The sequence below is a fragment of the Prunus mume genome, linkage group LG3 (genome assembly GCF_029339155.1).
Source record: "Prunus mume cultivar Tortuosa linkage group LG3, ASM2933915v1, whole genome shotgun sequence".
NCBI lineage: Eukaryota > Viridiplantae > Streptophyta > Magnoliopsida > Rosales > Rosaceae > Prunus > Prunus mume.
In genome coordinates, this window is record NC_142700.1 from 21,360,412 (window position 1) to 21,387,009 (window position 26,598).

At 36.6% G+C, this 26,598-nt stretch overlaps 3 protein-coding genes across 3 annotated transcripts; 1 reads left to right on the forward strand and 2 right to left on the reverse strand.

Annotated features, from left to right (window-relative positions):
- Positions 1-1,028: 1,028 nt before the first annotated feature.
- Positions 1,029-3,032, reverse strand: LOC148919090 (NAC domain-containing protein JA2-like). Its single transcript, XM_089048546.1, has 3 exons — positions 2,536-3,032; positions 1,849-2,132; positions 1,029-1,757 (listed from the first exon to the last, which is right to left on the reverse strand). The coding sequence occupies exons 1-3, from the start codon at positions 2,918-2,920 to the stop codon at positions 1,272-1,274; spliced, it is 1,155 nt and encodes a 384-aa protein (XP_088904672.1). The 5' UTR covers positions 2,921-3,032; the 3' UTR covers positions 1,029-1,271.
- Positions 3,033-4,648: 1,616 nt separating this feature from the next.
- On the reverse strand, positions 4,649-10,813 carry LOC103326866 (cinnamoyl-CoA reductase 1). Its single transcript, NM_001293260.1, is given in 6 exon segments — positions 4,649-5,075; positions 5,851-6,037; positions 6,272-6,434; positions 7,415-7,606; positions 8,506-8,675; positions 10,650-10,813. Coding segments are annotated over 6 exon segments (978 nt in total). The 5' UTR covers positions 10,771-10,813; the 3' UTR covers positions 4,649-4,930.
- An 8,666-nt stretch (positions 10,814-19,479) lies between these two features.
- Positions 19,480-21,764, forward strand: LOC148919091 (phospholipase A1-Igamma3, chloroplastic-like). Its single transcript, XM_089049395.1, has one exon. It carries the CDS (start codon positions 19,617-19,619, stop codon positions 21,168-21,170), a length of 1,554 nt encoding a protein of 517 aa, XP_088905521.1. The 5' UTR covers positions 19,480-19,616; the 3' UTR covers positions 21,171-21,764.
- The last annotated feature ends 4,834 nt before the right edge of the window (positions 21,765-26,598 follow it).

Below are 26,598 nucleotides of genomic sequence, written 5' to 3' on the forward strand. Positions count from 1 at the left end.
ATATTTCTTAGAGCACCTCCACCGCAAAAGGCAATGACAAAGTAAAGGCAAGTCAAGGTTTGATACTATTCATGTGAATAGTGTTAATTTTGTCTTTTTTGATTCCATCTTGAAAGGCAAGGGCAATGGCAAACACTATTTACTTTATTTTATTTTCTATTTTTTTTATACTTAACTATTAATTTTGATAGCTTTTCAGATAATATTTTCGGTTGTCATGTGTTACTATTTATTATAAAATTTTCACCTAAAATTTTAGATAACATTTTCGGATAAAATTTTCAAATAAAATTTTCAGATAAGATTTTGGGTTGCCACTTGTCCATATTTATTAAATTAAATTTTCAAATGGAATTTTGTTGTAGAAAATTTGGTATGAAAAGTGAAAAATATTGGAAGGAGATGAATTTGTATGAATATTTGGTGTAGAAAGTGAATAATATTGGTCAGTATTTATAGAAAAATTTTCCAAATCTTTTTTATATTTTTTTCAATTTTTTTAAGGCGCTGACGTCAGCAACCTGCGGGCAATAGCCTAGTCCATTTTTGCCCATGGGCTTGCCAGGGCTGGTGAGTCCCATGGCTTGCCCAGACTGGCCTTTCTGGAGGTGGAATTGGGGCCTTGGGGGGCGTGTTGCCATGGCAGGGCTGTAGCGCTGCACTTGCTCTAAGAGATTCAGATTCTTTGCTTTGTTTTTCTTTGTTTGAATGTGCTTGACGTTTATGCAACAAGTGTGGTACCTCATTAAGTGAAGTGGTTAATCTTCATCAAATGGCTCTCTTTTCTTATTTGACCTTGGATTTTTTGTGGCTTTCAACTTTTTTGTGACCTTGGATAATTATGTATATGTGGAAGTTTGAGGTAAAAACATGCCGAATGAAGAACATAGATTTAGTTTGTTTCCATGATTCTGAAAAGAGAAAAAAAATATGCTGAGCTCCAAGTCACATCAACAATTTAAAAGGAAAAAAAAATACTAATAGCATGATTTATTTAATCACAAAAAGCCTACATCACTAGGCTTTCATAAATTTTCATATAATTGTAAATTCATATAATAAAAGAGCAACCAATTAAAGGCCTCATTATAAAAGAAAATCCAACTGCCATGTACACGTACATGGCATAATTATAATTCTCAAATAATATAACTTCGTTTAGATAGTTGAGAAAACTACTAAGAAAAAGATTATAAAGATTTACTACGTAACCAAATCCTAAATCCTAGCATCAACGAAAGTTAGTCAATGCCATCGATCAACCACGGAAGCTACTCCAAATAGGGATAAAAATTCTCTACAGGTGGGAATTGCCTTTGGTAAGTATCGTAGAGACTTCTTTCAAATGCCTTCAAGTTGTACAAGTCGTCTGGATGGATAGTTGATTCATCAATGTATCTAGACTCGAGCAGACTGTCAGGCAACAGTGGCATGGATGAAGCTCTAGCACCAAATGCTTGTGGGTGCCCAATATTTGGATAACTGGTGGGCACTTCATTCATGGGGACTGCTTGTAGTTGGCTATGAATCATGCCATTATGTGATACACCATAAACATTTTGCATGATTGAGTATTTGTTGTCATACCCCACCATAGGATCAAAAAGGGTGCTCATCTCCGTCTCCATCTCCATGCCTTCCCCATTTATAATCTGGGGCTGCGGGGATAGAGGATCCTCGACATGATTCCGAGTTTCACATCTTTTGCTGTTCTTATCAACTTTCTTATAGATCCTACAGAGTACCCAATTATCCAACTGCAAACAGCAAAACTTATTTTTGTAAGCATGATGTGGGATATATAGTTAGATTTTCATTATCAATTATATAGAAGGAGAATATGCATACCCTCATGTCATTCTCTCCCCTCTTTCTTCGAACGGGAGAATCCTTGACTCGAAACTCATGCATGATCCAGTTGGTCTTGTCACCCTTTGGAGGTTTCCCTCTGTAAAACACAAGAGCCTTTCTGAATCCAACAAGAGCACCATTAGACCTAACTGCTTTGTCAGCTCCAGTGGCCTTCCAGTATCCATTACCAGCTGCTCTCTTCGGCCGACTACCATTTTTATACTTCCGGTCCCTCGGAGTAAAAAAGTACCATTCAGCCTCTCCATATTTCCTATATTTTTCTGTTAATTAACATAAAAAAAAGAGAGAGCATTACAATATTATAGGTACTTCTCATCATCTATCCTGTGAAAAATATCTAAACACATAGCAAAAGAACATGTTAAAACGCAGCTTTAATCTTAGTGATTATAATGCATATACATTATACAGACTTCATTAATTAGTGTATTAATCTCTGCTGCATGGCACTATTTCACTATATATATAAATTTCTGTGAGATGCACATATGAAACTAAGTTAATAAGAAAAATATCCTAAACCCTAAACCCAACAATCCTACATGAGAAAAACATCCACTCAACGTTAGATCATTATGAAAATCTAATGAAGAATAAGTACATAACCCTAGGGATATTGATACAAAGATTAGTAATGCACAATTTTCCTTTATTGACATGTACCAGCAAGAAATTCCGGATTGTGGCGGTATAAGTTAACTTCAATGATCCGGTTGGGAGGCAAGGGCTGATCCAAGACCTTCTTCTTCAGATAATGCACAACAAGTTCCTCATCGAGAGGGTTGAACCGATAACCGGGCGGGAACGAATCGAAAAACTCATCTTCCTCATTTTTCAGATTGTTATTGAAGCTATTTGACTCATCATCCGAAAGTTCTGCGCCCGCAGACACATTGGTTATCAAAGAATTTCCAGGCTCGTTTGGTTGAGTGAGTTCATGAGTGAGATGAGCTTGAGCATGAGATTGCTTGTTGATGAGGCTATAAGAAGCCACTTGGGAAGTAACAGAAGCCTTGTTATGCGGATGACTTTGTTCAACAGGCTCCATTGTTGGACTCTTTGAGGGAGAAGACACTGGCAGAGACGCAAGCTTGAGTCTTCCTCTTTTCTTTGTTGTTGAAAAAATGCGTGGAAGAGTTGTAGTTGAAAACAAATTTAAATAAACAGACTCCGAAATTATTTGAGATAAATCGGGGTTTCGGGTGGGATTGGCCGCCCGAATATGCTTCCGAAATTGAATTTATGATATTCAAAATTGATGATAATTATCAGTTGTTTTAATTGCTGTTTATCTTCTTATTTGAAACCATGTATTTTAATTGGTCGACCTAGCTGCATGATAGGCCATTAATAATTAATTATATTATCTTTGTTTCATGAAGATAACTTACCGAACCCAGCAGTTATATATCTTAGCACATGAAAACCTAATATAATAAATAAATATTAAAAGAAAAGTGGGAGTAAAATAAAATTTTAAATTAATAAATAAAAAGTTGTTAGATTAACATGGAAGATGATATTGTGTTATGAATTAAAAAGTATTAATTAATTAATACCGGATGAGACTTCAAACTAACCTTGGTAACAGAATTCAAAACATGCATGCTGATTATGAGAATTTCTAGATGGATCGTCACACAAGAATTGAACATTTATTTGGAAGTAAACACAGTCTTTAAACAAAATACAAAAAGAAAAACTAACAAGTCAAAATAAAATCAATTGTTCGTATTGATAACTAAAAAATAATAATTAGATTAAAGTTCGGTTTTTTAATTACAATATGCCAAAATTGTGAAATTTTCTTACAGTTTTGACGGGTTCAAGTTGGATTAGAAATTTTGCCACCAATTGATTTTGAAATGCAAAATTCTAAAGGAAAAAAAAAATTGAATTAGAATTGGAACATATCTTAAAATTCTAAAAATTCAGAATATTGAACAACATTAAATTTGAACTACCTAGTACCTACAACGTTTGACATTATGTTGAAATAAAAATAGGATTTAATGACCAAGGAGGCAAAGATGGAGTTCTCCTGTGGAGTATAACAACTTTCATTGCATGTGAGCACTAGTCCAACATCACTCAAAGGGAGAACTCCATCAAATCCTTCTATTATAAAGTTCTTGCATGACCTATCAGTCCGAAATTTTGAATTGAATTTAGAACACCTTAATTAGAATTCGATGAGTCCAAAAATCAAGCCTAGTTTTAACACATGGCTATTCTATGACCTGTTCTGCGAGGAAAATTTGTTCTCATGAAAGTTCTTGTGGCAAGGAAAATAGCTCAATTGTTTTTTGGGAGATTCACTATAATACCCAATATAGGAGCCCAAATTATACATAAATAAAAAACCCTATATGAAATGAATTTTAGAAACATACCCAAAGCCCATTTACTACATAATCAAAGGACTTTTAAATTCTTTTAAATTACAAAACTGCCATTGATTTCTTAAATCAAACTCAACCCAAAAACCTCATGAAAAAGCTCAAAACACTCAATGGGGCATCAAAGTAATTTAAAAATTAAAATTCAATTCAATAGGGCCAACTGTCATTTTTTGAGTTTATTTTGAGTTTGTTTATAGAAATTAAATAGTGTAAGGTTTATTTATAGTTTTAGTGCTAAGAATAGATATATGACTAAATATCTCTGGTTTTTGCTTAAAGGTCAATTTCGAGCTCAAAATTTAAAAGAAATACGCGCAAAAATCCCAAATTATGTATTAAAAAAATGCCAGAAAATAAAGAACACATCGAAACTTACAGTACAAGAAATACAGGGAGATCACTATTAATATCAAAGAGAATAAAAGTTCCATGAATACACTTGACTCTCAGTAATCCAATATCTTATTCAATAGTTAATTTCTTCTGTATTCTGCAGACACGTGGGTAAATATATAGGAATCAACAAGCTGGAGACTAAGTCCGGTTTTTCTGTTTTGGGTCCAAGTAGACTAAGTCACTAAACCAAAAACACCAACCGAAACATAGCACAGACCGAATTTATTGCAAAGACCCTCACAGTACTGAAACAAGAAGACTCAGAAATTGACAAAATTCTTTTCCTTCAGGCTTTCAACTGTTTCCTTGAGGCTAACCTCTAATGGAATGAATTCAACACCCAACTTCTTTGCCTTCTCCTTGGACACCTGATATGTTGGCACAAAAGGCTTATCATCCGCACACCTGGAAATACCATTTGAAAGGTAAAATTACAAAGTTAATTTCCATGAAACTAGCATAGGAAAACAACAGGAAACTGAGAGAGAGAGAGAGAGAGAGTTTGGCATCGACATGCACTACCAAGCAAAATAACAGGTCATGCTCGGTATGTTCTTTGCTTTTGTAATAAATAAAAAATAGAGGAAGTTGTGAACCTGCAGATTGCAATAAATGAGGGAGTACAAACAAGTCTGCCAACAAAGAGTCTTCTACATTATCTGTAATTTCTATTGGCTTAAGCCCCTTTATATGGTGAATTTTTTTAGCAACAGTTCCATGTACTATAATCATGAGCACTTAGTTGCATAATCTTTGCGATACTAATTGAAGAGCATCTATAGGCTGACAAAGTGCAGCAACTTCAACTTCACATGAAATTGAACTAAGAGGCCAGATGATGATAGCTAGCTTTCCCAGTTATGACATTTGTTTCCTAGGCAGTCTAGTTGTATTTTAGCGTGACTGAAAGGTTAGAAGGATGCAAAATGAGGATCAGATATTGTAGTTCTGAACCACAATCTATACTCATTTTGAATACAAAATAACCACTAAAACCAAAATACACCAGAAAAGTGTGAAAAACAGCAATGCTGAGTTTAGTTATAAAAGCGATTGAATTTAAAAGAAAACAAATAATTAATCACTATCAGAATCATGGGACAGTGTTAATGTGGAAATTATCTATTGCCAATCACAAAGCTATACCAAAATTTAAATTGTGTAGGAAACAAAGACTTACTTCTCTGGAAGTTGCAAACCAGGGTACAGCTCCTGTAAAATTCTCACAACTTCCGAGAAGTGTGCAACTCTCTCAACCAAACAATATCTGCCACTAGCTGAAGGAATCTCAAATGCTTGAATATGTGCATTGGCAACATCTTTAACATTAATCCATCCAAAACTTGCATTGGGAAATGTTCGAGCTCCTACAACAAACAAAGTAAAGAAACATTCAGGTACTTCACGGAGAAAGAAAGCACCGAGTGTTAGACAAATAAAAGGAACCATAGAGCAGCATCTTGACTCAATATGAAGAAATATCCTTATTTAAAATAATTATCTAATGTTTTCATGCAGACATTTTTCCAATCATGTTAAGCAGGAAACATTTTACTTGTTGAAATCAAGAAATACCAGATACAACAATGAAGAAATGTTACCCTTAATAACATTCAAAACTGCTGCAGCACTTGTATTAAGTGTTGGCTGTAACAGAGGACCAATCACCATTGCAGGGTTAATTGTAACCATGTCAATACCCTTCTCCTTTACAAATTTCCAGGCAGCGTCCTCAGCCAAAGTCTTTGAAAGCACATACCATAGCTGGAGAAAATTAAGGGAACATAAAAAGAAATGAAAATATGTTTTGTTACAATAGTAAAGATACCATATTTTATTGAATGCACAAGCCAAAAAAATTAATCTTTGACAAAGCATTTAAAGCCTTAAAGGCTTGACATGATATTGTCTGGTGAACAACATCATTAAACATGAAGCAACTGAGAATGGCTTAAAGGACACAACATGTTTGGTGACTACATTACAATTATGGGCATGGGAACCCCTCAATCACAAAAAACCAAAAACCAAAAAAAAAACAAAACCCTGGTTTTAGCAACTTAATAAAATAACATGAAATCTTAAGTAACCATAAAGCACTGAAGAAATTTCATTTCTAAAACGCAAGTCAGAGCAACTTTTAAGTTTTCAGAGTTTATAATAAAAGCACATAAAAAGTTAACATCACAAATTGAGAGATTAAGATGGCAAGATATTGCCACATACAAACAACTTTCATGTTCACCATACATGCTTTCTGAACTTACAATAAGGAAACTGGAAATTTCTCCCAAAAAGTGTTTTATGGTACTAAAATCCTATTGGGTAAGAAGGAAGAGAAGATTGTGTTCTCTTCCCAGGCACAATTAATTAGGCCCCTGCAAACCATCTTGTCAGTAATTTCACAGGCACAAATAATTCACAAGGTTAAATATTTTAGAAAATATACTTAAACTACAACTTGGTTTTAGAAAATGTGCATGGGAAAAAGGAACCGGCTTCTCTTGTCACTTAAAACATTTCCTATCTTCTTCTTCATTGCTAAACTTTCATCATCCATTAACAAACCCATTGTTCATTCATGAACAAGCAGACTTGCAATCATATTATTTTGGTTTGGTCAACTCTCAGGAAATCAAAACTAAATTTAGCTGATATACTACCATTACAATGTAACGACTCAAAGTGCATCACCATATTTTATTTTCAAAAGAGTATGAGTAATGATGATAGCACATGCATACCTTTGATTCCTTACAAAAATCTGCATCAGTAAACCAAGTCTCATCAACAACTACATCAGGAGTTCGAGGTTTTCCGTTATATGCAACTGCAGCTATAGAAGATGTCAAGACCACCCGTCTGATAGACTGGGATTTCGCACACGAATTAAGAACATTAAGGGTTCCCTTTACTGCAGGGTCAAGTAGTTCTGCCTGAAATGAGGCAACAACTATTTAACAGTTAGAAGCCATACAACCACCCTTATTATTAGCACCAAAAAAAAAAAAACAAACAATCTAGTGTTATTATTATATGAAAAAAGGGTCCTGCATTTTAAGGTTGAATTCAAAAAGCTATCAAAAATCAATTAAGGAATGCGAAAGACAATTGCTATAATCCTAATCTTGACAACTTAACCTGTGCATTGCGCTTTGCCGAGAAAACAAAGAACTCGTGCGTTGCATGTACAGGCAGCAAAAATTGGACACTCACGATTGTTCCTAACATTTCTAGTGCATCATTCTATGTTTTCAACAAGTAGATACATGATGGTGAACTTATACTTATGTACTTAATGTGTGCTTTAGTAGTGACTTTTATAGATTGGAAGAGATTAATCTTAATCTAAGAGAAAAAATGGGTGACACAAAAATGAATAGGCTACATCTACTAGTTTCTTGTCCACCAACATAGACTTAAACATCCCAAGAGAATTCTTTTGGCCATGAATATCATGAAATAAAATTTCGGAATCATAACTTGATCATGTACATTGAAGGAAAAAAATAGCATATGCTATTGCAACAGTAATGGATTTATCAAGCAAACATATTTGATTGCATTAACATGATGAGTTGGAACTAATTATATGTATCCACTTGCATTAACATGATGAGTTGGAACTAATTATATGTATCCACTTTTTCCCAACAGCCAATGCTCTAATCCCTTGATTTCTGAAGGAGATATTGAAAATTACATGGCTCTTTGGTAATTTAAAATTTTTATAACCTAAAAAGAGATCCTTAGTACCTTTATTAACAAAACAGAAATTGGAAGCACATGCAAAAACTATCTAATATTCATAAAGGAAGGGTACAAGTTGATGAACCTTTGGATCTGTGACATCATGATAAAAGGGAGAAGCAGTATGGAAAACCCCTTCACAACCGTCAACAGCAGAGTCAAAAGAACCTTCCTCCAATAGATTTGCTTTGAAGAGTTGAAGTCTCTCTTGAGCTCCATCAAGCCCGAGCAAGTGCTCTGTCTTAGTTGGATCATCTATGTGAAAAATGAAAAATGAACTCAGTAAATCATTCTCTTAATACTAGCCGCATCTATTAAATTACGGAGTTGATCCAAAAATTAAAACTATTCTGAGAACTCATTGACGGAAACAATGAAAACGCAAGACTCATCAATCTAGAGCATACAAGTTGTCCTGGGAGATAAAAGAAAAAGGGGAAAAAATGTATAATGCTACTTCTATGTATATACAGGAATAAGATTGCATTCAGTGTTAGGATAATGTAAAATAGGATCCGAATTTATAAACAAATGTCAAAGCTTAGAGACACATCTGTATTTGCAATAATGGACATCACGTATCTACGTACTTATACATGCATTATTTTTCTGTCAAAATTAAATGATAATGGCACAGATAGGAGTAATAAAACGTTAAATCATTCATATGACAGGGCAGAAAACATCTCAGAAAAGGAGAATAAGCGTTGCCTGAAGAAATACATGTAAATTAGAAGGATCAATACCACCCACAATTTGATGTCAGAATCAAGTTATGCCTGTCATTTTATATGAAACATGCATTTAACGTGATCCTACCTGAAACCAACAAACATTTTATTGGTTAAGCACCCAAATAAGTTTTTATAGTGACGTGTACCTGTCCTTTGAAACCAATTCTACCACAGAAACAGAAATATGTCATGACCCATGGGTAGAACTTGCCATTGCTAAACCAGTTTGCAAGGGTAGGATGCCCAAGAGCCTACAAAGATATTTTATCCATAAAACGTATGACATTTGGCACATGTCAACCTAACACTCTTCCGCACCCCACCTCCTCATCAGCCCACTCATACACTGGCCAGAAAAGCTCAACGGTAACTCTTAAATTCCATTGAGGTGGCTTTCACTCACCTACTCCCCTGATAGCTCGATTGTAGCCATTTCCAAGTGGGGTTCATGCACCTACCATCTACCTACCAGTATACAATGACTTGATATTATGTTCATAAATAATACCAAAGTGGATTTTAACCCAACCAATAGATCACACCTACCCGGTGGTGAAATACCATACCAAATATCACTGTGAAATCCTATGCCAAATATCCTGCCCCATGGGTAGAACTTAGCCTTGCAAACCTAGCTTACAAGGAAACAGTGCCCAAGAGCTCATATGTGGGACATTTAGGACATAATAAAATAATCAACTCTTCTAGTTTTTTTTTTTTTTATAAAGATTTTAACTTCAACAAAAACTAAAAGCCTGCAAAACAGTTAAATCCTGCGGTTGAACCTGCAAAAAGCATGAACAATGGATACAAGGCCAACAGACCAAGAAACAGGACAGCACTACACGTCCACAGAACAGGAATAGAAAGGATTGAAACTTTTCAGCTCGTCCTGAATACATTTAATTTAAACCAATGTTTTATCGAGCTTCCAAAATTAGAGTACTTCATCTGTTTCTACAATAAAGTATTAAGGGTTCTTTTAGTATCAAACTGAAATTAACATGTATAATCATGAAGGCAAACGAGAAAAAAAAGCAAATCCTTCATTGAAGGTTGAATATCGTGCACAAACAAGGGCAAATGTACATGAAAGAGAAAACCCAGATAGCCATTCGGCCCCATTTCCATGACTCGACTTCTCCATTCATTCCTGACGTAGCTAATAACGTAAAGCCTTAATCAATATACGAAAATAAAACCCATAAAAGCTTAAAGCACATGTCTAAGATGCGATTGCATTACTTCCACACCTCAAAGAGATAAAGAATCTGACCCATCAAACCAATACCCACAACCAGCTTCTCAAAAGCGTAGATAACCATCAAATTTTCAATCAAGATGAAGAATAATCAATTATAACAATAATCTGAAATCTGTATGCCCCAACATTGCATTCATTAATCTAAATCACAAGCATCAAAAGATCAGAAACCATAACGAACAAGAAAAACCAAAACTTATGAAGACCAAAAAGAAGGGGAAATGTACTGACTTGGGTCGCGAACAGAGGCCTTGACAGTGTAACCGCCTTGAAGAAGAAGCTTCACGAGCCATGAAGCAATGTAACCGGACGCACCGGTGACGCAGACGACCTTACCAGCCCCGCTGCTCATTTTCTGTAGTCTGTGCCTCCTACTCTGGACTCTGAAGATTGGGCTCGGTTTACGTTTCAGAGGAAATTGGAAGCTCCTTTTATAAATCAAATCTTTGACCGTTTCTGAATGGATGCGTAATGGCTTTCGTAGCTGAATGATTGCGTCACGGCATTCGTAGCTGATGATGATTATGCTGTGATTCACTCATTTTAGGATACCAAAATTACCCATTGCAAAAAGAAAAAAAAAGGAAGGAGATTACCAAATTACTGGGTTTTTTTGTTTTTGTTTTTTATACATATTTTTCTCTTTTAGATTAAAAAGTAAATTTATGTTATAGCCATAAAAACCCGTAATCCTATATACTCACACATGTTGCACTCTTACGTTACATAAATATGAGTTATCCAAACATTAAGCTCAAGTGACCTCCGACCAAAAAAAAAATTAAAAAAAACAAAAAAAACAAAAAGCAAAAACAAAAAAAAACAAAAACAAAAAGTGAAGAGGCTTGTTGACAACCTAGACTTGTCTATGAGCCTACTATGGACTCTGGATCTATAAATTGGAATTGGAAGTTTCTTTAAATTTCTGACGCCATCTCCAATGGAGCCTTAAATGGGGCTCAAACTTCTTGAAGCTCTAAATTTGTGGACTCAAATAGAGCCCCTAGAGTCTAAGAGGGTCCCTCATTTTGAAAAGTTGCAGCATGCATCAGGTTTTATACCAACTCTAATAGAGTGTGGGACCCATTCAGTATTTGTAGCCTCTACATTAGAGAGTTGACACAAGTTAAATACATAAAGTTGGTTTCCCTAGCATGACCCTTTGTTTAATGTCTTTTTTCTAACAGCAACCAAAAAAAGGGCTTTGTCTAACCCTTTTGTTTTTTGTTTTCTATTTTCTTCTTCTTCTTTTTTTTCTTTTTTTGGTTCGATATTTCCTTCTCTCTCTCTTTTTTTACTTTCTTTTTGCTTTCAATTGTTATAATTTACCTTTAGAATTACTACTTCAATTTTTCTATGTTTCTTTTAATTTTTGTTAATTATAAATGGGGTAGAAATGTTGATTTTTGATCTTTTAAATTATAATTTATCTTTAGAATTACTACTCCAGATTTTGATTTTTTTTTTTTTTATTTTTATTTTTTTGTAGAAATGCTCATTATAAAAAATCTAGCATGACATAAACATACAATAAAACAAAGAAAGTTAATAACAACAAAAATTAACACGTAAAAAAAATTATATCATAAAAAAAAATTCATATAGAGTCTCGGATGTAGAGCCCTCCATTGTGGGAAAGATACTTTTAGATCACAAAATATTCCAACGGGGCTTTAAATGGATCTCTCTACACATTTTTAGAGGCCCATTAGAGACTATGATTGGGGATGCCCTGAATGGATGTGTCATGCCATTTTGTAGCTGAATTGATTCATGGCATTCGTAGCTGCTGATTATGGTTTTTGCCACAAGATTAGGAAAACAAAAAAGAAGAAAGGAATGAAATTACCAAATTACTGGGTCTTTTTTTTATCTTTTTCTCTTTAAATACTTGTTCTCTTTTTTTTTTCTTTTTTTTTTTATACAAGCGATAATCTATTTTAATGTAATCTAGGGGTGTATCCAATTCATACTTATAAAGACTTTTTTTAAGTGAGTGACTTTCATAGAGTTGACAAATTCTTAAATACTTTCATAGAATTGATAAAAGTCACTAGTAAAATGGCAAGACTTTTGCTCTTAACAATTAGCCTTAAAAATATGGAAAAGTCATTCATTTAATAAGCTTTTTAAAGTCATTAACTTTTTGAATACAACCAAACTTTTGAATACTTTTTAAAAGTCATAACTGGATACCACTAGACTTTTATATACTCTTTAAAAGTCTAAATTGAATATCTCTAGACTTTTAAACTCTATAAAAGTCATTAAAAGTTTGAATTAGATACACCCCCTAAACTACAAGGAAGGGGATTCGAACTTCGGTACAGAGTGAGGAACACATCCTCTTGGCTACATCCATATTTTCTATTTATTGTCCTTTAGATAAAATAAAATATGTAATCCTACCCTCATACTAAGTTGTCACCAAGTCATTGGCTTTGGCTAGTTGTTTCCCTCTTTTCAGTCGAGGTGATCGATGAAAGAAACTATTGGTCATTCTTCTCTTGGATTGTGTACACGTGCCATCACCAAGCCACTAATTGGCTTGATTGGAAAACATTGGATTGTTGTTTTCGTGCTTCTGACTTCTAACCAGCCAATTGATCGACCAAGCAAGGAACCTCTTCTTGGCCTAAGTTCTTTCACTTCCTCAAGGTCGAGGATGGTTAGGTTTCATATGAGTATTTTTAGTATTTTTTAAAGAATTTCATGATAAAGACGCAAATTTAATTAAAAGGCGATTACACTAACGAGAACGAAGAACTGATCTAGTCTACTTGCTTCGAAAATAAAACCTAGTCTAGGGATAGAAAAGTGAAAGATAAAAAATAGTTTTTTCTATCTGAAGTCGGGTCTTCCTCCCTTCGTTTGATGAGGTTTATATAGGGGCATCCATCAACCCATAGATTAGCCATCAAATGGCTTGAAGGTCAACTTTGTTCAAAATCTTTCCTTGTGTGGCTTCCTGAATCTGTAGAATTGAATTGAATGAGATTCTTGAATTATAAATCTAATCACTTGATTCTCTCCTCCTTAGGAATGTTCCGGATTGACATCAATTTCTTTGATTGCTTTCCTTGGATGGATCTCGTGATTTGAAATGACAATGTTTACAATGTTTACAACAACATTGAAAGTGGTATTTCCCGTGGCTTCCAAGGTTGGTCCTTACCTGAATGTTGAGCATTATATTGTACAGAGGCTGGAGATCTTCTAATGTGTCAAACCCTAGTAGTTCTGCACTTTGCTTGGACTTTTCCCTTTTTGCAAAGTCTTCCCTTTGCTTTTCACAAGACTTTTCCCTTTTTACAAAGTCTTCCCCTATTCGGTCTTCTTAGTGAAGTAATTTGAAAACTGGATGGTCCAATAGGTGCTCGACAAAAGAAATTGATACCCAACATCTCCATGTAGCTAGCTTTGCTAGGGCTTCCTTCATTGGCAAAAGACTAGTTCTACTTTTTTTCCTTTTTTATTTCCAAAAGTTTGTTAGGGTAAAATTCATGCCAGCAAGATATTAAACATTTTTTACTTCCTTAATGGGATTTTGGGTTTTGAACTAGTTTAGTTGCTTTTTATTGGGTTTTGGTTTGAGTTTGGGAAGGTTTAGTTGGTTTGTAAATGGACATTAACTTTCTTTGATGCTTACTCATATGGTTGAGCTCTAGCAAATGAGCTTGAGTTTTGGTGTAGCCCAAAACCTCCATTCTCTAAGTCTACCAAGGGCCTAGTGAACCCCTATCACCATCCACATCACTGCCTACTCAGTAAACCCTAAGAGTTTATGTGACTTGAGCCTACGTGAGCTTGTTGGATGGTTTGTCACAAAACGAAGCCGCTTGGTATTGCAAGGATGTATGCAAGCGTGTGTTTACCATGCTTTGGCGGCGTATGGGAGGCTTGGAAGCTTGAAGTGCAGTGGCCACAAGTTTATATTGCAAAGGCTAAAAGCTTGTATGTGCTTATGCTTGGCAGAAGAGTGGGCTTGAAGTGCATGAACTTGATACGAATTTGATCATCACATAGCTTAGATTTTTGATAGAATCTTCCTCATGGGCTTGGTGTGCATGAAATTTGTAAATCATACAAGTTTAGTGTGATATCCCCACGTGTTGAATTAGAGTCACACTTGGCATGGCATGACTATGAAAGCTTGCATAGTCAATTCTTGAAGTTACATTACGTGCCAGTTTGGCATTACTTATTTGGGGTGATAAGTGATTTTTTTAAAATTTTGGGAAGCCCAACCCGTTTGATAAACTATGATAAAATCACTTATTGTTAAAAATTATTGTGAGAGAAAGCTATAAGGGAAAACTGTTAATGAGGTGCTTTCATTTTCTAATTATGCAAGAACCAGTTTCGAAGATATGCTGGGTTTAATGATTATGCGGTAATCATTTTCTGATTATGTAGGAATCAGTACCAACAACGCTTTTAACAAAAATTTTACCAAACGCCAAACTGCTTTATCTCACATCTGATTTCTCTCACAAAAAATTTGACAGCGATTATTTTCATAGTACAGCAATGCGAAACTAGCCTTACGTGTTTGAGATGCATGCGTGTGTCCAAGCTAAGGTTTTCTGGTAGCAAAGTGATACATTGGGCCTTGAATATATTTGGAGCTTTCTTAAATTGTTTCGGCCTTAATAGGATGCATCGAACGAATAGTCCTTCGAAGCCTCAACACCCTTAGTTTAGGTGCCTAGTCTTTTCACTGTGGTATTATCGATTTGCTTTTTCATTAGTGAAAATATGGATTTATATGCATGTGTTGAGGCCCAAAATATCCATCATTCGACCCAAATACATTATTGGCCCAATGCGATACCTTATCAAAAATAAATCCGATTTGGACACGCAAAAGTTCGCCATATACACTTTGCATACATGTCATGCCAAGCAAATAAGCAACATGCCACGCTACAAGCTTAAGTGGGTCCAAGCCACGTAAGATGTCAGGGGCTTGCTTAAGTGGGTTGTGATATGGATGGTAATAAGTTGTCATGAGGCCCATTGATGGTTCGAGAAATGGAGGTTCCGGGTTGCTTGGGAGCCTCGGAACCCAAGCCCATTTCTTAGGCCCAAATATATTGGTGATCACAAAAGGGAAAATAACCCAACCAAAAATCCCAATCAAAATTGTCCACTAAAATTAACTCCTATAGCCCAATATTTGATGAAGGTGGCCCATTTGTTTGGTAGGTTGACTTCCTATCCTAGAAAGCCCATACAATTAGAAATGAGAAGCAACAAAAGCCTCAACCCCTTGCTAAAAAACAGAAGCCACGAAGGGAGCAAGATGTCCACATATGCAGAGCTACTGGGAAGTTCCAGCACATGGGAAGGGAGCAAGTTTCAAGCAAAAGACACCCAAGGGACCAAGGGATATTGGAGCGCAGATCACCTTTTGAACCAGCATGCATACCCATTCTCTTTCCCTCATCAGACCTGGCCATAAAAAAAGGAAGAAAGGAAAGGAAAGAGATGGCTAAAAATGGGAGTTTTGAAGCAGCTGCGGGAAAGGGGCCTTGAGCTCCTAAAAATCCCTAATTTTGTGCAAATGGGCAGAGTGAATTTCACCAAAATATGATGATTGAAGAGATGAGGGGAGAAAGGATGAGAAAGACTTGGCCAAATTGGATAGAAACCATTAGGGTTTCTTGGAAAATGATGGCTTCCAGCAGCTATAAAAGGGGCCTCTTCTATCCAATCAAGAACAACCCACATTTCAGAGAGCAAGCTTCCTCTCTCACCTGCAACACCCAACAAATTCGTGCTCTGTTCATCCTCCCCCCTATTTTTCCCTCATCTGGCAGTTGCTCTAGCATTTGATGAGTCACATCAAGCTGCCGAAATAATACTCAAGCCACCCATTCCTCTCTTTTTCTTATTCTCAGCCAAACCTATCTGGAAGCTCTTCATCTCTTGCCGGAATTAGGCCCGTAGTAGCTGCCGGAACGAAAAAGCCCCTACAACATGCATTAAAAAAAAACAACATTTTTGAGGTTGGGGTGCTTCGAACCTCTTTCCATTGCTTAAAGAGAAGTGGACAGCTCCCTCTCCAACTGAACCGAAGACTATCTTGTCATCTATATATATAGAGGCAGAATGCCTTAAAAGTGAAGCATTTAAAAAACCCTGAAAAATGGTCATGCTTAAAAGAAATACTAGAACACCACAATATAATATAAATTAATTTTAAACACATATTAATCCAATCTTCGTGGGAATGATCTCGTATTTGCTTTCTATACTCTTTGTCTAATCTTGTGTGCACTTACGAGTTTAAAACGTGCATATAGTTGCTTAATTCTTAGGTTGCTATTTGTACAACAAACTATTATTTTGTTTATGTTCTTAAATACTTAATTTCTTATTATTTTCTCATGAAATCTCAATTTTTTTTGTTCATTCATAAAAAATAAAATAATATAACATATACTCAAAATTTAGTAATTAGTTAGCATATTATGTGAGCATTTGTGTTTGTGATCACACATTATATCCAACTTTATTCACTAGTGGATCAAGAAACTTTTGGTTTTAGGGGCAAAATGTAGAAGTTCAAATCACTAACAGACTTAAACTCAACTACCTTCACACTCCATGTTCTCTCACAGGACTTTTATCAAACACTTTGCCCCAATTCCAGCATAGTCACCTCGTTGGGGAATTTAGTCTAACACCTTGCAGGCTTTGCATGCTTCAAGAAAACAAGGGGGAATCCCATCTTGAGTGAGGGCAAGTGCCTACACTCGTCCTTCAATGGATCCGCCAGTGACCTTAGTCACATAAGCCCACCATGTAAATATGTTTTATAAATTAGTAGATGATTAAATAAACATGTTTCAAAGTTTCATTCAAAATTTTTATAATTTTTATTCAATTTTTACTGATACAGATATTTTCATTGAAATTTTCGCATTTTGAAAGTCTCGATATTTCAGAAACGATCAATATTTAATACAATGATGATGACAACTCCTAGATGCCATAAAAACTTCCTTTAATTTGCCAACGGTTTAGGAAGATGTAGTAAAAGGTGTACGAGTGCTGGAGCAGACTTGACAAGTGGTGCCTGAGAAACATACTTTCAATCTTCCAACTTCTACTCATTTTGCACATTCCTTTAAAGATGCTTTAGAGTCTAAACAAAATCATGATGATAACTTAAATATCCAATTGGAATGAAACATATGTTTTTTGCTTCTAGATAAGTAATAAGCTCAGTTGATTTTTTTATTTTTTTTCGAGCAGAGCAGAGCTTAGTTGATATTTTGGAGAGCCTTTCGGTACCATTTCATATGGTAACAAAGCCTTGATAAATTTATTTCCGATCAGAACGCATCTCCAACTTTATAGCTTAGTGGGAACTCGAAAGCAAAAGTGACAAAGACACGACCTACCAAAAAAGAATTGCCGGTGACGTTTTCACCCAGCACGCTATTGCAAAATACATTTTGAGATTGGGACACCGAAAACAGCACTATCGAAAATGCTAGAATAAGCATCTAACTTAACCTAGGAGCAAGTCTTGAGTGTGAATTCACATTCCATGCAAATACAATCTAACGGTAATGATAAATCAAAATCCTGATATCCACAATGATGACAAGAATGTTCGTATCTAAGTACCAATTATTGATATCAATCTACAATAGCCGGATTAGAGATTTTGAAGTCCTCATGCAAAATTTAAATTGAGACTACTATTGCCTATTTTCACATGAAATGAAAACATTAAATTAAAAGAAAACGTTTATCATGAATTGTCATAAAACAAAAGTTTAGAACAAAAAATTATCATGAGTGTACATAAAATATCATCACTAGGTAACCAAGTAGCTTCGACCAAAAAATCATCATGACTGTACACAAAAATAGCACCATATGCACCGTCCTAGTGCCAGCATTAGACCCAGCAATATTGCACACGATTCGCTAACACGACACGAATTCGCAAGAAAATATCAGTATTTGGGTTGGCCTTATCGAGTCGGGTTGATAACGGGTGAACCCGTTAAGCACCCATTATCTTAACGGGTCGTTTCAGTATAATTCGCGAATGAACCGTTAACCAGTTAAGAGCAGGGGTATTTTTATAAATTTACGTTATAAAATAAAATCCCTAGCTAACCTAACTATCTTTTCTTTGCGTCTTCTCCCATCTTCCTCTTCCTCCTCCTCACTCACTGACTTAAACATACCCAAATCACTTTCTCACTCTCAAGTCACGTTCTAAACTCTTTTGTTCTCCCTAGATATTCTCACCAACCAAACAACAGGCTACCTTCATCTTCTCTCTAGATATTCTCTCCAACTATAGGTATGAACTTCCCTGTATTTAAATTTTGTTGGGCTCATTTTTTTTTTTTCTGTGTTGTCTTCCTTTTTCGCTGGTCTTGGTCTGTTTGTGTGTGTATTCTTTATTTGTTTTACTGGCAGATAGAAGATATTGAGGCTACCAATGGGAATCGTGGATGAGGAATTTGTTGTAGTTTCAATGGATGGTGTTTCATATACTGAAAATGCAGAAGACAAAGATTCAATTTGAGATTCATTTTGTCTATGTTTTTTTTGTTTTCCAATGTGTAAGATGTATTTAAAGATTTCGATTTTTTTTTTTTCAATGTGCTAAAAGAATATTGTTTATTTTTCAAAAGGCTGAAGCGGGTGAAACGGGTGAAAACACGATCCATTAGTCATAATGGGTCGTGTCGGGTTATTCGCGAATTTGAACGGGTCGTCTTTGGGTCTAGTATATCTCACCCATTAGCTTAACGGGTTGGATCGTATTAACCCGTTTTCCTTAACGGGTTGACACGAATATGACCCGAAAAAACACGACCCGTTTGCCAGGTCTAGCCAGCATGCACCTCCTCATTTAGCCAAACGCTAAAACGAGCAAACAAGTAAAAAAAATACCAAATCAATCTTTTACTTTTAAGGACCAAATCCCTTTGTGATCATAAAGGTTCTTAAATTTGGTCCACCACTGGTGGTTGATACAAGAACAACTCAACAATATATTAATTGCTTGACTTCAACCAGTTCTTCTCACACTTCTCCTCACGCCAACCACGCAATCTGTACAATAACAAATTCATATCTTGCACCATTCTTCTCCATTCTCTCTCTCTCTCTCTCTCTCTCTCTCTCTCTCCCTTAAGCAAGAGAATAGAAAACTCTTTCATGGCTTCTCTTCTATTATCTCCCAACAAACCCATTAATGCTACTCCACCCCTTCTCCTTCAATGCCTCTCCCCAAGACATAACCTCAACAAAACCAAAATTCTCATCTTTCCAAGTAAACCCTATACTTCACCAAAGCCAGAAACAACCACCAAATGCTCATCATCAAGCCTAAGCCTAAAAGTACAATTAGATCACGAAAACATTGAACCACAAACCCTAGTCTTCCTTGAAGACGACCATAGGCCACTCCATGAAATCTGGAAGGAAATTCAAGGCCTTAACAACTGGGAAGGGCTTCTAGATCCAACACTCAACTCCCATCTCCGGCAAGAAATCATCCGCTATGGAGAATTCGCTCAAGCATGTTATGATTCCTTCGACTTCGATCCTCACTCCAAGTACTGCGGCACATGCAAGTACCAAGGCGCTCGTTTCTTCGAAAACCTCGACATGGCCGACCGTGGCTACCAAATCAGCCGATATCTCTACGCGACTTCAAACATCAACCTACCCAATTTCTTCCAAAAATCAAAGCTCGGCAGCGTGTGGAGCCGCCACGCAAACTGGATGGGTTTCGTGGCTGTGGCCACGGACCCCTACCAGATCAAAAGGCTTGGTAGAAGAGACATTGTGATTGCATGGCGAGGAACAGTCACGTATCTTGAATGGATTTACGACCTCAAAGACATCCTCCACCCAGCTCAGTTTCGCAATGACCCGTCCATCAAAATCGAATCCGGGTTCTATGACTTGTACACCAAGAAGGAAGATGAATGTAGGTTTTGCTCATTTTCTGCCCGGGAGCAACTTCTTGCGGAGGTCAAGAGGCTTCGTGAGCTATACCAAGGTGAAGAAATTAGCATTACAATCACAGGGCATAGTCTTGGCGCTGCTTTAGCTATTTTGAGCGCTTATGACATAGCAGAAATGGGACTCAATATTGTACATGAAGGTCATCATGAGTTGGAGAGCACAAAAATTCCGATCACCGTGTACTCCTTTTCAGGTCCTCGAGTTGGGAATCTGAGATTCAAGGAAAGATGTGACAAGCTTGGAGTTAAGGTGCTGAGAGTGGTTAATGTGCACGATAAAGTGCCTAGGGTGCCAGGAATCATTACGAATGAGAAGTTTAGGTTTCAAAAGTACATAGAAGACACTATTGCATTTCCTTGGAGTTATGCTCATGTGGGAGTGGAGCTTGAGCTGGACCACAATCAAAGTCCATTTCTAAAGCCCACTAATGATTTTGGGTGCGCACATAATCTCGAGGCCCATTTGCATTTGGTGGATGGGTACCACGGGAAGGGGCAGAAGTTCTGCTTGGTGACCAAGAGGGACATTGCACTTGTGAACAAGAGTTGCGATTTCTTGAGGGCGGAGTATGGGGTGCCTCCGCACTGGCGGCAAGACGAGAATAAGGGGATGGTGAGGAGTAAGGATGGGCGGTGGGTGCTGCCGGAGCGGCCCAAAGTTGAGGCCCACCCGCCAGATACAGCCCACCACCTTCAGCAAGTGCTCAATATGTGTAGCACTCAATTGGAAGCACCATGATTGTGACTTGAACCACTAACATATCTCATCCATTATGCTTAGTGATCTATATCCTTGGTCTCGTTTTCATTTGGTGCTGAGCTATAATTCTCATTATTACATCCAAATGAAGGAATTGTTTTCTTGGTGTCCATGTTAAAAATGTTTGACAAAAAATACAACAGACAGAAGAAGAAAATATGTTGTAATAGTGTGGATGGTGTGCAATGGGGACCTATAGGGGAAGACTTGTGTAACATGCTTCATCAAAAGCATTGAAATAATGTGACGTGATATCCTCACATATCACATCCACTCTGCTTAGTCTGTATCTTTGGTCCCGTTTTCATTTTGTGCTTTGCTCGGAATCATTATTATGTCAAAAATGGAAGGACTTGTTTTCTTGATTTTTGACATTTAAAAGGTTTTAAAAAATTTATCGTTTTGACTTTTAAGTTTTGTTTTAATTTTTCTGGCAATAGAACAGAAAGCCAATGCGTTGGCTTCTGATTTGGCTTTCTGGTTTTGTTTTGTTTTGTTTTTTTTCTGGGGGTTTGATTTCCTTGGATATCTGAAAAGAAAAAACAAATTCTTTGTTTCTCCTTTTTTATTAAAGATCTTCACATCTCGTTTCCTATCCAGAATTTGCACCATTTTTTTCTGAATGTTTGATTTCTTTTTATTAAAATACGATTATTTTTATTTAATAAAGAAAATGAAAAATAATAATTTTGGTCGACCAAAAAAACAAAATCTGATAAATAAATAAAACAAGTTTTTTAATATATGAGATGATGTCCCATCCCAAAACATAGGTTAGGAAAGTTGAGTCTAGTCTCAACCAGTCCAATCTAAAATATGAAGTCTAATCCACTCTTATCCTATCCGGCCCACCAAGCAGGGTCTATAAGTGTTGGAAGCCTTTGAAAGGCCACTCCTCTTTCGCATTCGGAACACCACAACCTGATTCTTTATTCTCCTAGTTTCATATTTTTTTTCTACTTTCAATTATTATTTTTGGACAACGGTTATGTAAACGTGCTTAGAGGACCTTAAGCCTGTGTATTGGGGGTCATATTTTAAAGTTTTGTAAACCATCAGTATCATCACGTAGGGAGGCTACAAAGATTTTAGGACAACGAATTTGCCATGCTTACTAGCTTTCTTACTCATAATTTATTTTACTTTTATTTGCCTATTATTTGTTTCCCTTCTTACCCTAATTTATTATTATAATATAACCTTTCGTTTGGATGAAGCAATTGAAAATTGTATAGAATTCTTAAATGACGGAATTTAAATCTCCATCATTTAAATGTCTGGAAATTAATAGTTTCAATGTTTTGATTTACGTATGTTGAATTTTATAAATGACATAAATTATAGTGAAAAGCATATTCATGCTCAATAGAAATTGTGACATGACGTATTTTTGGAAGAAATTAAACGAGAATCTCGATCCCCAATTTCCACGATTTTCCTCCGCATTTTGCATTTGGCTACGGTAAAAGGAAAACCAAATTTCTAAGGGAATTGTGTAGAATTGGCTATGGTGAATCGAAAGGTCTAGTGATCTCATAACATAAATCTCATAACCTTATTTTTATATGCTTGCTTTTATTATTATTTTTTAGTTAATTATTCAATCAAATCTCATCATTCAATCGTTCCAATAAAGGTTGGGGTTAATCACAATCGATACTTAGTAAATTAAATCACTCTTTGTGGGAATGATAATTTACTTAACTCTAAACTACTTGTGTGATTCGTACACTTGCCAAATTGCTCAACACCTATTATTTGTTTCTCTAGTTTTACTTTACTGTTACAATTTTAAAATTTAAAATTTTATTATTATAATATAACCCTTTGTTTGGATGAAACAATTAAAAATTATTAAATGATGGAATTTAAATCTCCATCGTTTAAATTTCTCGCAATTGATAGTTTCAATGTTTTGATTTATGTATGTCAAATTTTGTAAATGACAGAAATTACAATGAAAAATGAATTCATGCTCAATAGAAATTGCGAAACGACACCTCAATTTCCACGATTTTTCTCGTGCATCATTTAATAAGGGTTAAATTATCGATGTGCCCCCTGTGCTTTATCGAAAATCCCACTTTACCCCCTACAATTCAAATTTGGTCATTATGCACCTTGCGTTTTAATTCCGCGTCCCCCGTTCCCCCATTCCTCTAATTTAGTCCCGAAGACTGTTAACTTGATGATTTGGCAAGGGCTTTTTAGTAATTTTAGCATTTAAAAGTTTTAAAATTCAAATAAAATATTAAATATTAAAAAATAAATTTTTTTATGCTATAGTTTTAAAAAAAATTCCAGCAACCCCTCCCTCCCTTTCTCCACCCTCCTCCCACCTCTCCCCAACCACCTGCTGCAGCGAAGAAGATTGGGTGTCGGGTTGTGTTGGCAAAGAAGTTTAGAGAGAGAGAGAGAGAGAGAGAGAGAGAGATTGTGTGGGGAAGATCTTTCCCCTGGCAAAAACAAGATGAAGGACTGCTCCTGGCATCCCCTTCTATCACACCATTAAATCTTTATATCTTGGATTGGTGCATGTATAAAACCATTAAATTTTGCTGTAAAAATTTCTTTTTACTTGAATATTTATTTACAATATTCAAAGATATTCACTATAACTTTACATCTTCCAAGTTTTCTCTAAGTCAGAAGTATGTATGTGTTTGGGCCAAAAGCAAAAACACACAGGCCCACTTCTCAGAAAGCTCGTAGACCAAAGGACCTGGGCTTCAAAAATCAAACAGGAAAAGAACCCAGCCCACATTTTTTCAAAAGGATGGCAGAAATGTAAAAATACACAAAAGAAGGGCAAAATTCATTCTGGACAAATCAAAGAGAGAAGAAATCGGGCTAGGCCTAAATCATTACCATCTCTCAAAAAGGGCCCAAAAGAAACAAAATTCTGGAAAGAGATACTTTTAGAAGAACCCCACGTGAAGTTCTTTTCTCAGACTTTGAAAAGTCAAATAAATCAACTGCCACAGAGTTGATAAAGGAAAGGCGATGGCAAAAACTAGGAAGGGACATCTCTGAAATTCAGAAAGATCAAATCCCCTTACATATTAATATATTTCAGAGATATTTCTTCTATAAGTGATTCTCCCGAGAGATAAGCAGACTACAAGCTCGAAAAGAGATAGGCAGGAAAGCAGGGATTTTGTTCAAAGAAATCAAAACTAGCCATCACAGTCTATAAACTCTCACATGGGGCAGCTAGAATTAAGGAAAAATATTGGGTTTTCTTTCAAAAGAAACAGGGAAGTGATCTTAAGAACTGACGGTTGAATGCCAGAATTGAATTATTGTATTTCTTGTATCTTTTGAAAGATTTGCCGCCCATTATTAAAAAGAATTACTACCCCACTCCAGATAACATTTCTTATAAATACAAGAAGGAGTGAACAAGGCAGAGGACAATCAATCCAACACTCAAGTCATCAATCAAACAAACAACTCAAAATCAACCAGAAGCTCACTTGAATTCCAAGTGAAAACCAGCTTTAGATCAGAACCACAAGGTTCTGACTTAGAAAATAAGTCATTCAAAACGAGATTTCTCTCGTTACAAATTTGGTTCAGCAAAAGACCAAGACAGGTAGAGTTTGAGCTTTTCCCAAACATGAAAACCTCAACAAATTTTACAGTGCGTCTCTAGCCCATCAAGTCCTCGAAAACACCATACGCCTTACAGATCAAGAAGCCGTGAGTTCCGCCCACTGTAAACCTCACAAAAGCTTGAAGTGTATTAAAGCTCACAAAATTAACCTTTGTATCGATCTACACTAAAGCTTAGCAAATTGGTTGTTAATAGTTCAGTCCAGCCTGTATATTTCCAATCCAAATGATCGAACCTCCTATCCAGTGAAATGGAGTTCCAAATTGTCCTTTCATCTTTCTAGCTTGGATATTTATGTTTATAGTTTTGTAAAAGGCGCTCACTGCAATTTAAATTCACAACCATTCTCGCCAGAACAACCTCTTTATACTGAGATAAATTGTTAAAGTCCTCACCAGTCTGAGTCAAGAAAAGAACTTACTTGGGAGATATTCCTCACCCAAATTCACAATCGCTTGTTTATGGAAATCAGTAACTTGGGGCGCAAGTTATCTATTCTAGAATAAGTCTACTAGAATCTTCATTGCTAGCAGTGGCACGCTCATACACCAAAGAAAGCTGACTTGTTGACCACTCAATGCTTTTCAAGGCGTGGGGAACTTTGCCCTTCCACCACAAAGCGTGACCACAAAACGGGCGAACAATTTGGCACGCCCAATATGACTTCTCAGTATACATAGTCTCACGAATTCTTCTCAAGTTTATGAATATTGGAAGCTCTAGCAGAACCCACACCACGCCATGGAGATAAACCAGATGGCTCTCGTGGAAGGACTGAGTCGAGGAAAGTGATGCTGTGCACTCAAAGACACGGCAAAGACAGGAGCAGACGGTCCAGACTAGCTCGAAGGATGAACTGATTCAGAATGCGTATTGCGACAAGAAGTCACAACACAAAGGAGCCAGACACTCTCAATAATATGACAACCATGACGCAATGGCAGTCAACAGCGCTTTAGGAAGGACCGTGAGGTTGCCATAGCGTAATTCCAAATCGGATCTTGTAGTCCGCAGCCTAGACCTTCCTTATGGTCCCCACTAGGATTGGCATTGCCATATCAAGAGAATCCTCTTATTGCACAGATATCGGGATGCCGAACGTGGGAAAATTCAGCTAAACAAAGGGAGGAGCCCTTCCTATCCAAGAGCGTCAGCCCTAATCCGACCGAAAGGCCCTGCACCAGATTGGCAGAACCAGCCGAGCCTCACCTATTCCACGACTCGTGGCCCCACAGATCAACCTTTGGCACTTCGCATGAACCACCAGCAGATTGCCTATAGACCTGAAGGATGGATCCCAATCCATTCCCTCCACCCGCAAGAGGAAGGAGAGGCAGAGGGGGAAACTACCCTTTGCTAACAATGACAGGAAGGCAGGGGGCAAATTGGAGGAACCACCAGATCCGGAAGAACAGAAGAACACAGGGAAGAAGTTCTCGCCTAGGCCATATAGGGTGGAACCCAGGATTGACTACGCCCAACCAGAACAAGGGCAAAATCTCCTCCCCATTAATGCTTTAAATGACGTGGTGACATTACAAAGGATGATCAGAAAAATGATGGAGCCTGAAGCCAGAAGAGGAGAAAGGCCCACCTATAGAAAGTCATACCTAGCTTACATTGATCAGATACCCTTATCCCCAGGTTTCAAAGTACCAAACTTCACTTTGTTCAACTGAGAGGATCCCCATGCCTCATCAGTTTAGTACATAGGCAGATTTTTCGTCCAGTGCATAGCCATGGAGAATAACCCTCTGTTGAAGCTAAGGCTTTTCGAGAATTCTCTCTCTG